Source organism: Notamacropus eugenii, chromosome 5 (assembly GCF_028372415.1).
Source record: "Notamacropus eugenii isolate mMacEug1 chromosome 5, mMacEug1.pri_v2, whole genome shotgun sequence".
In the NCBI taxonomy this organism is placed as follows: domain Eukaryota; kingdom Metazoa; phylum Chordata; class Mammalia; order Diprotodontia; family Macropodidae; genus Notamacropus; species Notamacropus eugenii.
Window position 1 is genome coordinate 144,452,254 of NC_092876.1, and position 12,467 is coordinate 144,464,720.

The 12,467-nt window shown below is 34.2% G+C and overlaps 1 protein-coding gene across 6 annotated transcripts in view; it reads left to right on the top strand.

Annotated features, from left to right (window-relative positions):
* Nucleotides 1–10,523, top strand: part of RDX (radixin) — an 87,132-nt gene extending 76,609 nt beyond the window's left edge. For all 6 annotated transcript variants that reach the window (XM_072611171.1, XM_072611174.1, XM_072611173.1 and 3 more), the window contains 4 exons: nucleotides 4,550–4,710; nucleotides 5,858–5,950; nucleotides 6,275–6,517; nucleotides 7,812–10,523. In XM_072611171.1, coding sequence (XP_072467272.1) covers nucleotides 4,550–4,710; nucleotides 5,858–5,950; nucleotides 6,275–6,517; nucleotides 7,812–7,976 — 662 coding nt within the window. In that variant the 3' untranslated portion in view covers nucleotides 7,977–10,523. The remainder of the gene's footprint in view (nucleotides 1–4,549; nucleotides 4,711–5,857; nucleotides 5,951–6,274; nucleotides 6,518–7,811) is intronic.
* The last annotated feature ends 1,944 nt before the right edge of the window (nucleotides 10,524–12,467 follow it).

The window sequence follows — 12,467 nt, forward strand, 5'->3', positions numbered from 1 at the left end:
TATTGAGCAGTACAATATGTAGAGGCTTTCAGGCAGTGATCATTTAGAGATATTATGGAGGGGATTCTTGTTCACCATTGCCTATGGTAAAGTAAAAGAAGAAGATAAATAACAATAGATTTCTGATGTTTTCACAAATTATGTAGTTCATCATGTATAGCTCCATTTTAGGATAAGGATAAGGACCCCTTTATATTATATTGGTGTAGGGAACTTCCAGATGAAGAATTCATGACATTGCAGTTCAGTGCTTTCTCTGCAACTTAGAGGTTTACATAGAGCCCTGAGAGACTAAATTACTTCCTCAGCGTCTTCCAGCTAACCTATTTCAGAGACAGGACTTGAAATCCAGATCTTCCTGGCTTCAAGGACATCTCTGTATCCATTATACCATACTGCCTCTTAGTTCCAGTTTAAAAATAGACTAATCTAGTGGAAGAAAACAAATTGTGTTTTTTAATTCTTTGTTACTGTACTCACTACCCAAGTGCATTAGAAATGCTAACAGTTCAGAGAATAGAATATGGAATTTTCTGTCAGGTACTGTAATTATGTTGTGGAAGTATAAATGTGAACAAAATGCATAATGTTGATGTCATTTTAAAATGATGAAATTTGACTTAACACATTCTATTTCATGTGGATATAGTGGTTTTTGTTAGAAAATTGCTGGTTACTAAAGACTTTCAATCTTATTCATATAGGACATATAACAAAAATAATAGTAATAAGTTATGTACAGAAAACATCCCTCCAAGAAAATAGGAGAACATGTGGAAGATAGAACATCAGAAAGAACTTAGAGCCATCTCAACGGGACATTTTAAATCAGTCATCTTGAGAATCAGATACTCAGTTTGTATTTTCTTTCATTTTTTTTTATAATAAAGCCTTCTTATGGAGCTTTGAAACCTCATCATTGTCTTGTAATTTGTACTAAGTGCTCAAAACCCATAATTTCCACAATATCTGCAGCATACACTGATATTCAGTTGAAACTTTTTTGTTTTGTTTTACAAAAATTTCTCTGTACTTAAAGTAATTGTTACTTAAGTAAAATTAAAATCCTCATATTTTTAAGTGAGCAACAAAATCACATCACATCAATTTGTATCACTTTTTTGATTATATCTTATTATGCATTGAGCTTTATTTGGTGATGTAGTTTTTTTTTTAACTATAAGTAATATCATATGTTATCTGAATTGTTTCCACTTGTCCAAAAATATTTTTAAAAGATTCTCTCCTTCAAAGAAAACAAAATAGAGGCAATAATGAAATAAAGTACTAAGAGTCAAAAGCATTGATTTCTAGTCCTAACAGTGACCTAGGGCAGATTCCTTGATCTTTCACTGTCTTAGGTTTCCATATAGACTAGAACAGCTGGAAACATCTTGGGGAATATCTTGTGTAATCTTAAACTCAAGTTACCATTTGTTTTTACTGTTATTTGACTAATCTATAAACATTACTGCTCTATAAATCTTAGTTCCTTTTCTACAATATCTATATATATGTATAATATGAAATAATAATAATAATGTATCTATGATATATTTGACAAAAACATTTACAATTATATAGTTATTAAATACTAACGATTCATATGAACAGAAGGAAAAGGATTGAATATGTTACTTACACTCCCTTAACCAGTCATATCAATATTTATTAATGACCTGCTCAGTGTACAGCACTTTTTACATTTAGATAAGCTTGAGTTCCTGCACTCAAGGAGCTCACCCTCAGTAAGAGAATGACATAGTTATGCAAATGATAATAGGTAATATTGCTTGATAAGTGCATTAGTGAATTTAGAGAAAGTGTCATGTGACTTCTGAAGTTGAGGGTTGTTGAAGTGAGGGAAGAAGTATTAGGGAGTTTTTTGGAGGATGGTACCCCATGGATTCTCCTTTAGCAATCTGTTAACTCATTTTTCATGATTTTCTTGCATCACCCTCGTTTCTCTTCCCAGTTTTTCCTCTACTTCTTTTACTTGATTTTCAAAATTCTTTCTGAGCTCCTCCATGGCCAGAGACCAATTCATATTTTTCTTGGAGGTTTTGGATGCAGGAGTTCTGACTTTGTTGTCTTCTTTTGGTTGTATGTTTTGATCTTCTTGGTCAGTAAGTAAGATTCTGTAGTCTGAGGTTTTTTCTTTTACACTGTCTATTCATCAACGAAATACTTGACTTTTAAGCTCTTTTTCAAGGTAGAACTCTTCTTCCAGTGGGGTTAGGGGTGTGTGTACTGTCCCAGGCTTCAGGGGTTTTGTGTCAGTCACTCAATCTCCCACCATCTGTGGCCCCAGAGCCCACTGCTGCCAGTGTACTATTGCCACCACTGCTGTTGCTGCCACCACCACCACTACCACCACTGCTGCTGCCACCTCTCCTGCCCCAGGCCTGAGGCTAGACTCCAGCCTGACCATGTTCCTCTTTCACCCGGATCCCACAGAGTTTTTTCACTGACCTTTGCTATCTTTGGTGTTTGTGGGTGAGAAGTCTGAAAACTGCCACAGCTGCCAGTGATTTAGTCCCCTGAGGCTTACTCCAGCCCTGTCTATGCTTGTGTGGCTCACACTGGACTGCACTCTGCTTCTAGGCCAGTGCAATATACCTTTCCTGTAGACCTTCCAGGTTGTCTTAGGCTGGAGATTTGTTTCACTCTGTCATTTTGTGGGTTCTGTAGCTCTAGAATTTGTTTTGAGTCATTTTTTTACAGATATCTGGAGGGCTTTTGGGGAGAACTCAAGCAAGTCCCTGCTTTTACTCAGCTCTCTTGGCTTTGCCCTGCAGTCATTTTTTCTTAGCTCACTCAACTTTTTATCCACTAAAACTTTGCACAGTTTAATTTGAGTCTGAAAAAAATAAATATGGATGTAACTGTGGAAAGCCATGAATTCTGTAGTTTTTTGCTTAACCTTTTTGCTTTAACACTCTTAGGTTTACCAATAACCCCCACACCCTTTTGCCTGCCTCCTATTTAGAAGTAGAAAGGAGTGAGAGGGAAAGGAATGGGGCAAGCATTTATTAAATACATATTATGTGCCAAGTACTTTACAAACAGATCCTCACAACACTCCTGAGAAGTAGTTGCTATTATTATCCTTATTTTTCAGTTGAAGAAAATGAGGCAGACAGATTAAGTGACCTGACCAGGGTCACACAGCTAGTACGTACATGCCTGAAGTTGAATTTGAACTCAGGTCTTCCTGACTCCAGGCCCAGTGTTTTCTCTTTTGAGGTACTTGCCTGCCTCTAAAATGTAGTACGTAGCACTAAAAAAACAAAAAGCAAAAAAAAAAACCCAATACTTTTCAATGGTTGCTACACCACATGGGTAGTTGTAATAATAGCCAGCATTAAGATAGCTCCTAAAAGTTTGTAGATTGCTTTATAAACATTATCTTGTTTTATCCCCCAATCCTGAGAGACTAGATACTAATATATCCCTACTTTATAGATGAGAAAATTGAGGTAGATAGGTTATATGATTTAACTAGTATCACACAGGAATTAATATCTCAGGTTGAATTTCAGTTGAGATCTTCCTAGCTCTAGGTCCAACATACTATTCACTGTGAGACCTAATTGCCTTCAGCAACTGTGGAAAGGATAGCAATAATAATTAACATTTAAATAGCACTTAAGTTTTATAAAGTCCTTTATTTTTATTATCTTGTTATTCAAAAACAATTCTGTGAGGTCAACTTTCTCCATTTCACCTGTGAGGAAACTGAGTCTCAGAGAGATTAAATGACTGGCTGGAGTCACACATTGAAGTGTATGGAAAGAGATTGAAACCTAGCACTCTATGCACTATGTCACTGTCTCAGCATCTCATTTTTGTTTGTGTGAATCATAACACACTGTAGTAAGTATCATTTATAGATGTTACAAAAGGATCAAGTGCTTATTAGAAAAGAATTCAGAAAGTCTTTAAAATAGCATTTTCTAATCAGACTAGCAAAGACAGAAGAGGAAATTAATTTATAGCCTAAGTACCTGAAGGTGAAAAATCTTAATTAAAAAAAAAAAATGTTGGCTCACTTCCTAAAGGAAAAGAAGAAACTAATTCAATGCAACATTTTGAATTAGCTGTTTTCATTCATTTTAGAAATGGTATCTGGTCTGCAAATACTGTTTTTGAATTAATAATTTTTCCAGTTTATATTCTGATTGTTTTTATTCAAGTAATGTTGCTTTTGAATTTTAAAATGCCACACAGTATTAATATTTCTGATAAAGGAAGATCTTCTACTTAAAACATTAAAAAAGATATATGTCTGGCAATTATTTGGAGTATATGTACTTTCAGTTTTCTGATTTGAATTTAAAAGGATCTTAATTTACTTTTTCTAAGCAAGGAGAACTTGTGAAAAATCATTGTCTTTTGTTAAATTAAAAACATACACATTCAGAGAGCATTGTTGCTGTGATGACTTTGTGATAAATCTTCTGATCTGTAATCCAGATTACAGTTTGGGATTTTTTTCTTCACTAGAATGATTTGCACTCCACTAATTTTGCTAATATTTATTTGACAGAACTGGAAGAACAGACTAGAAGAGCCCTAGAATTGGACCAGGAACGAAAGCGAGCCAAAGAGGAAGCAGAACGACTGGAGAAGGAGCGTAGAGCTGCAGAGGAAGCCAAAGCTGCTCTGGCCAAGCAGGCGGCTGACCAGATGAAAAATCAAGAGCAGCTAGTGAGAAAATTGATATTAGTTTTACTTTATTGAGTAAAGTAAAGCACTTTTACTGTTGAATGCAAGGCAATAAAACAAACACCATGCCACCTCATATTCAGTTATCCCTGTGTAAAATGGTAAAAAGACAGCTAGATGGCATAGTGGATAGAGCTCCAAGCCTGGAGTCAGGAAGACTCTTCTTCCTGAGTTCAAATCTGGCCCTAGATACTTATCTGTGTGACCCTGGGCAAGTCACTTAACCCTGTTTGCTTCACTTTTCTCATCTGTAAAATGGGCTGAAGAAGGAAATAGCAGGACATAGTATTTTTGCCAAAAAAAAAAAAAAAAAAGCAAAAAACTCCAAATGAGGTCATTCAGTGTCAGACATGACTGAACAACAACAGATGGTGAAAAAAGATTGAATTTAAAGCAAACAGAAAACTATTAATTGTGAGTAAATTAAACTTTTGTGAGGTTATATATTGGTCCTAGCTTCTCTGCTGGCGGAGTCTGAGGGCTTTTGAAAGTATTTGTATGGATCCTTGATTGCCAAATCCTTTGATAATCAAAGGGGTTAAAGAACCTCCAGTAGTGTGTTCTTGATAGAAGAAATAGCTCTTTACCATGCAATTTAAGTGTTTCTTTTGTGAAACATGTTTCTAAAATTTACTTTTGACATTTTGATGAAATGTGCCTTATTGGAAATATTTATGTCTCCCAAGATCTGTCACACAAAACACCTGTGTCCATGAAAAAAGAAGTGTTTTATCTGTTTTACAAAAGTTTCTTGAGATAAAAACACACATTTATTTTAAATGGAAGAAAAGTTTGAGTAAAACAGATATTAAGCTGTTTATATAAATACTAAAGTATAAATATACTTTAAAGATTTATGAGGTGTTTTAAAATGGTAATGTGTATCAGAATCATAATAGATCACATTTTCCTGGTGCTTTTTCGTTTCCAAACTTACTTTCCTCAACAATCCCATCTCAGGAAATATCAGCTCTTACTTTGAATGATGGAAAACTACCAAGATAAATTTTGTATTAATAGTTTATCTGTGACATATGAAAGTTTTGTTGATATTATACTTGATAAAGTGGTTGGGAATATATTGTTAGGTATTTTTTTAGTGTTGTTTAATTATTGAACTTGATTTTAGGCAGCAGAACTTGCTGAATTCACTGCCAAGATAGCACTTCTAGAAGAAGCCAAGAAGAAAAAAGAAGAGGAAGCTTCAGAATGGCAACACAAAGTAATGATGACTTTGTTCCAATTTTACGTGACAAAGTAATAAAAAACAGATCTATATTTATGAATCCTCTAATTTTCATGGCAAAGTTAAATTCACATTATCAAAAACAATTTTCTGTTATTCATATTGTTTCTAATGTAGCTGCTTGAATTTCATTTGCAGTTTTTAAAATCAACCTATGTATATAAATTTGCAAAAGGAATATAACTATTAACCTGTTGGTACTATTTGCCGTACCACTTGGTTTGATGGAATTTTACGTTAAATATATTTTACTGTGTTTCATGAGGTTCAGAGATATTTAAACTTGTTTCTAATATTCAGGCTTTTGCAGCCCAAGAAGACTTGGAGAAGACCAAAGAAGAGCTGAAAACTGTAATGTCTGCCCCTCCCCCACCTCCTCCTCCACCAGTCATTCCTCCAACAGAGAATGAACATGATGAACATGATGAGAATAATGCTGAAGCTAGTGCTGAACTGTCTAATGATGGTGTTGTGAACCATAGAAGTGAGGAAGAGCGTCTTACAGAAACGCAGAAAAATGAACGAGTGAAGAAGCAGTTACAGGTATTAAATTAATGTTAAAATTAGAGCTTAAGTTTGTATGTATGCCTTTTATTTTCTTAAGACTACCATTTTCAGAAATAAATTTGCAGGCTTTTAGCCCCCTTTTTTTTATCATTTAGCATTGTGAATAGTTCCTGGTTATTTGATTCTATATTGTACAAGTTAATGTATATATTTAGGATTGATTTGTATACAGCATTAGTGGATACTGATGTAACAGACTGGCACTTTTTTATCTAGTGTTCACTCAGGTAATAATTTAAAAACTTGACAATATCTGAATATTAATTTAAAATTATTTTATTTAGTCTTTATTTCAGATAGAGAATAATAGTGAAACTAGTGTGGGAGTCTTCTAACATAATTACTTTCAAAATATTACATGATCTAGAAGTCTTTTGAATAGATTTTTTTTTTTTTAAATAAAAGAAAGGACAGTTTTTTCTCTTACCATTTAACAACAGATACATTAAATACCTGCCATAGTAGGTGTCAGCTTGGTGCTGGGAAGATCCCAGGTTTAGATAAGATGAGATCCTAGCCTACCTGGAGGTTCCATTTTAATAGGGAGAGGTTACATAATAACTAGGATCAAAACTGAAAATGTGATTACTTCTAGTCATTGCACTTCTTCAGACTTTCTTCTTTCAGTTAATTTTTTCTGAGTTTTTTAGTACTAGTGAGAAGAGATGAAGCTGTGAAAAAGGAAACTAAAATAGAATCAGATCTAAGTAGTAACAATTTCAAAAGTCTCAGTAGGTAAAGCAAAAGAAGACTTTAATAAAAATGTTTTTCTGTTACAGATTTTATGTCTTGAAATAGCATTGCTTCATAACTACTACAATAAGGAACAAAATGGAAAACCTTTAAAAGAAAGATTTAGGAATGGGATGAAAACTGTGGGCAAATTTAGACTTATATACCGCACTATCATATTATTACCTAATAGGTTGAAAAATCTGATTCACCTGGTCTCTCTACATAAATGACTCATTTCATTGAACATTTGCCAGTAAGGTCAGACTCGATGTAGAAAGGATCATTATCTTACCATATAGCATTTGTACAATATTTTTTTCCTCACAGAAAAGACCTTTAAGACAGTGGAAGGGGATTATGCAATTAATTAGTAAAATGATTTAAATTCTCAGTACTTAACTCTAAAATTTTCTTTCATGTAAAAGGCCAAAGATTTGATGTTCAAATAATTTTAAGACAACAAGAAGCAGTCATTTTTGTTAATAAATTTTTAAAAAAGTAAATATCGACCTTTTTTTTTTTTTTTTTAACATAGGCATTAAGTTCAGAATTAGCCCAAGCCAGAGATGAAACAAAGAAAACACAAAACGACGTACTTCATGCTGAGAATGTTAAAGCAGGCCGTGACAAGTACAAGACTCTACGGCAGATTCGACAAGGCAATACAAAACAACGTATTGATGAATTTGAAGCAATGTGAGAGCTGTTATTTTTGCATATGTGTTCTTCCTAAGCTGAACCACCAACAGAGAAAAGCAGGCCTTTGCAGATTTGATGGATTGCATCCCACCTTGCCAAAGCGCTTATACCAGTTTGACTGCGGTAGTTAAAAAGACAAATTTAAAGGAATCTATTCAGCATTAAGGCAGTATGACATTATGCTTGGTATTTGTTTTCTTTTCTCTTTCTTTTTGGCTGAGGAATGAGGAAGCATGTTCCATCACCTGTCACATTTTCCATTTTCACTGTTTTTCCATTTGAAGATTAACACTAACAATATTGACTGACAAATTTGTATGTATGATCTTAGCACTTTGAGAATTTAAAGGAATTCTGCCAATGGGGGCTTAAGAATGTTTAGGTAGGACACTCAGTTTTTCCCTCTCCCTTTCACATTACTGTCTGATATATTTCAGCATCCCTTCACCTACCCATACTTTTCCTGTGACACCCTTTACACCTTCTGCCATACACATATCCAGAATTCTGCCTTTATACAAAATCATTGACCTTAAATCTTTTATGAATGAGGGCAGGTGACAAAGTGGGGAGCTTTGGCCCGATGTTAAAGATCACAAACAAGTTATATAAAAGACCATATTTGAGTGGTGTGGTGTGCAGCTGTTTATTTTTTAAACAATTCCACTTTGTTCACATAATTAGAAGTTAGATATGCCTATTTTTTTTTTTTTTTACTAAGTTCTTCTTTCTTGCATAAATTGCTTGATGTTTAATCTTCTGTCACCCTTTGATGGCTTTCCTTGTCTTCTGGTTCACAAAGGTCTAGATATCAGGTTGTATTTCTAAAAGAGAACTTATGGATAGAACACTACCTTCAAATAATGGACTACTGAAAGGCTTCATACCTTACTAAAGAAAAGTATATATTTACTAATAATTTATTTGCATTGACAAAAACCTAGACCTTTCTGGCAATGGAACATATGAAAACATCAATCCCAAAAAAAGGGGCAGTAGTATACTACCTCTCCACTATATACATGATGACTAGTCTTTCAAACACCATATAAAGTTGAGTGTGGAAGCTATAAGTTTAATAATTCATAATGATTCTTTTATATAACAGAAGACGCTTCCTCAGAAAAAGATTTGCTTTTCCTTCGGGAGATTTTTGTACGCTCATTGTTTAACTGCCTTTTTGTTGAGTTAAATTGTAAAAGTTTTTGATTTCTATTACAGTTGTAAGCTCTCACTGGTATACTCTTACTGGAGGGGTGTTGCATGTTTGGGAAGGGAGTGTGTGTGTGTGTGTGTGTGTGTGTGTGTGTGTGTGTGTGTGTGTGTGTGTGTGTCTGTCTGTGTCTGCCTGCCTGCAAGAGAGAGAGAGAGAGAGAATGGAGGAGAAATGCTGCCCTTGCATTAGATGAAGAAAATTTATAGTTCACTTTCTTGGCACAATTATTTCATGATCATTTAGACATACTTAGTATCTGAATCATTATGCTTGTTTTTCTAAGTTGTTAACGAGAAGACAGCATTTGAATTGTTAATCATGTTTTCGTGTGTTATACTTAGTTTATATTAATCTCAATTATGTTCTTCTGAAGTAATCTTAAAAACTAACATGTCTAAATTGCTTTTCTTCATTGTAAAGTGCCCATATCTGGAGTTAAGGAGGGAAAGAAGCCTTATTTTCTCTGAGGGTGGTTCAGTTACCTTCCGTTTGGTATTATGCACTCAGACTTACATTTATCTGTTAATATTGCCATTTTATTAAACATTTTTCCATGCACAGCAAGTTCAGCTTATATCTGAAAAGTTCTTGTGCTTTTTTTAATTTATGCTGACTTCAAAAAGTAATAATTTGGGCAGACATCATGATAAGGAAAAGTTGTATTTAATATATTTCAGCTTTGCGGGATTAAAGGTAGCTGGTTAACTTTGAAATGACTGGTGTGCAGTCATGGTGTATGTGCTTCAGAGCTTTGCTTTGGGGAAGAAAGTGTTCCTTCCTGTAGTGTGATCTGGAGTACTTCAGAGGGGCCTTGGCAGATCCCAAGTCTGGTGCACTGAAGCATGAACAGGCATTCCAATTTCCAAAATTTTGCCATAGCAGGTGAAATATTGTGCCTCCAGTGAATTACGGATTTTTTCCCCCTTGAAATAAATGCACCAATATTGATGTGTCAGCTTAATACCAGTGTTGAAAAATTACTGGTTATGGTTGCTCTTTATAATATATAATATATATATTTGAATTAAAATGAATGGATCTAATCCATTTATAAAGCTGTCTGAATTTTTCTAACACAGAAACAACCATTTGTAATTTGGGTTTTCATAATGATCAAAGCAGCATAGCTTCTCACTTAACCATTAGGAGCGCATGCTCATGCAGCCATGTTAAGAATACATTAATAATCATTTGGTAAAGTAAATTTACATTATGCTTTTTGCCCTTAGTGAGAGTTTAGCATCATGATTTTGTGTTGTTCAATTAAGCTACGATTACATCTATTATTTTGGATAACATTCATTGGTTAACAATAAAGAGATTAAAAGTTCATGCCTTCAAGGTCCACTGTTGTTATTTATTACTGAAATCACACCTCCTTTTTGGTTTGGAATTGAGGCTATTGGCTGCTAGTTACTAGTTCTCAATAGATGAATTATTAGATTGAATTAGCTCTTTTGACAACTAACATTAATTTGGCTGTATAAATATTTCCAGCCACTACTTTCATTGTTTTCATTTAGGCCCTTGTTGTGGAAGGTCTCATTGTCATTGACTCATTTCATTTATTAAAGTGCAAAAATATTCTTTACTGTACTGTCTTTAATTACTTTTTATATATGTATGCATTTTTAAAGTGGTGTTGTATTTATGGGTCTGGCTTAAAGTCTAGACCCTGATGACTGATGCTTTTCATCTTTCTTACTAATTTGGGACACTTTCTTCTTAATAAATTGACTTTTAGAGCACCCTAAGAAATATTGTACTAGCTAGATGTCCTCTCAGTTTATAGTTGAATATAATTTCATTTTATTTTTCTTCTGTAGGTTTTGGGCTCAGGTCACTTAGATTTGTATAGGAAAAGCATTTTCTTTTGTATTCAACTCTTGGAGAGTGTTTTTCTTATCAATTGGAATTACTTTTCAAGGGTATTAGACTCAGTAGTAACTTGCTTTCTGAGTATTATTAGAAAAATTTTTTCTGCTAGAATAGAAATGAAAGTTTTAATCCTTCTTCACCTTCTTCTAAGACAAGTCCCCTCTACTATCTGCCCAACTTTGAATACTGTGCAGACTCCAAATTTATTAGAAATAAAAATGAGGTAAGTTGATATAGAATTTTTTTCATTCCCAAAGCTTTTCATATGCAGGATAAAATTAAAGAATTATTAAAAGACCAACAGGTAAGCAATTGAAATGATCTCTTGCTTACTTACTTTTGGCATGCATTTTCTGATCCTTATAGTAGATCAAAACCAGTGGTCTTCAAGATGAGTCTAAATGGGCAGAGCATGAGCTGATTTTTTGAGTTTGTTCTACTTTCTTGACTTCTGCTTGACAAATGAGTGTGCTCATCAAATATGCTTTAGATACTTTGAAAGACTCATGAACTCATTGGTGTGAGTACTCCCTTTGCTGAAAAATTAATTTCCTGATACCCAGCTTTCTGTTGATGATCCTCTCTCCACACTTAGCTAGACTGGTTCTTAGACAACACGCACCAGTTCATCATTGTTCCCATCCTTAAAAGCCTTCCTAGCTTTGATAAGATCTGCAAAGCTTTTGTTCCACTGGGATAGCCTTTGACTTTTCAGGGTCACCTCCACCTTACAATGAGGCATCACAGTAAGGGTTTAATGGTGGATATCAAGTTTAGTGTGTGTGTGTGTGTGTGTGTGTGTGTGTGTGTGTGTGTGTGTGTGTGTGTGTGTGTTTACTTTTGGAGGGTTCAATACATTGTACGGACATTTGGAGACTTAAGAAGTATAAAGCATTAGGTCACTTGTTTATACAATTGTAAGTGCGGTGTAGCTGGGAACACATTATTAGTATTCTTTAAATACTTTTGATATATTTTGAAAGAGGTATTCCCTCATCATTCATTGTTCGTATTAAATAACTTCAGTTTTCAATATTTCCTAGTAAATCCTGTTTTACCCTGTTAATCACTTTTACTGGTCATCTCTAAACCCCTTTCAGGTGTTGTTATACTTTTAAGATATCTAATTTTCCCTTTGTGAAAGGGCAATGAAGTTTTTTGCCCATGTTTCTGGGATGTTTTCTTAAGGTCTTTGTTTCACAAATTGAGATATTCTAAGTCCTTATAAGATACATTTAGGGTTCTTATACCTTCCATTAGGTCTTGGAGGATCTTGAAGTAGAGAGGCATGATTGTAATTCCCCATAGCATTCTCCCATAGTAGAATTTGGGTATTATTTCTAGAATTATCCAGTTCCCAAATGGTTCTAGTCCTTTGCATAAGGAGTTTTATGTCTT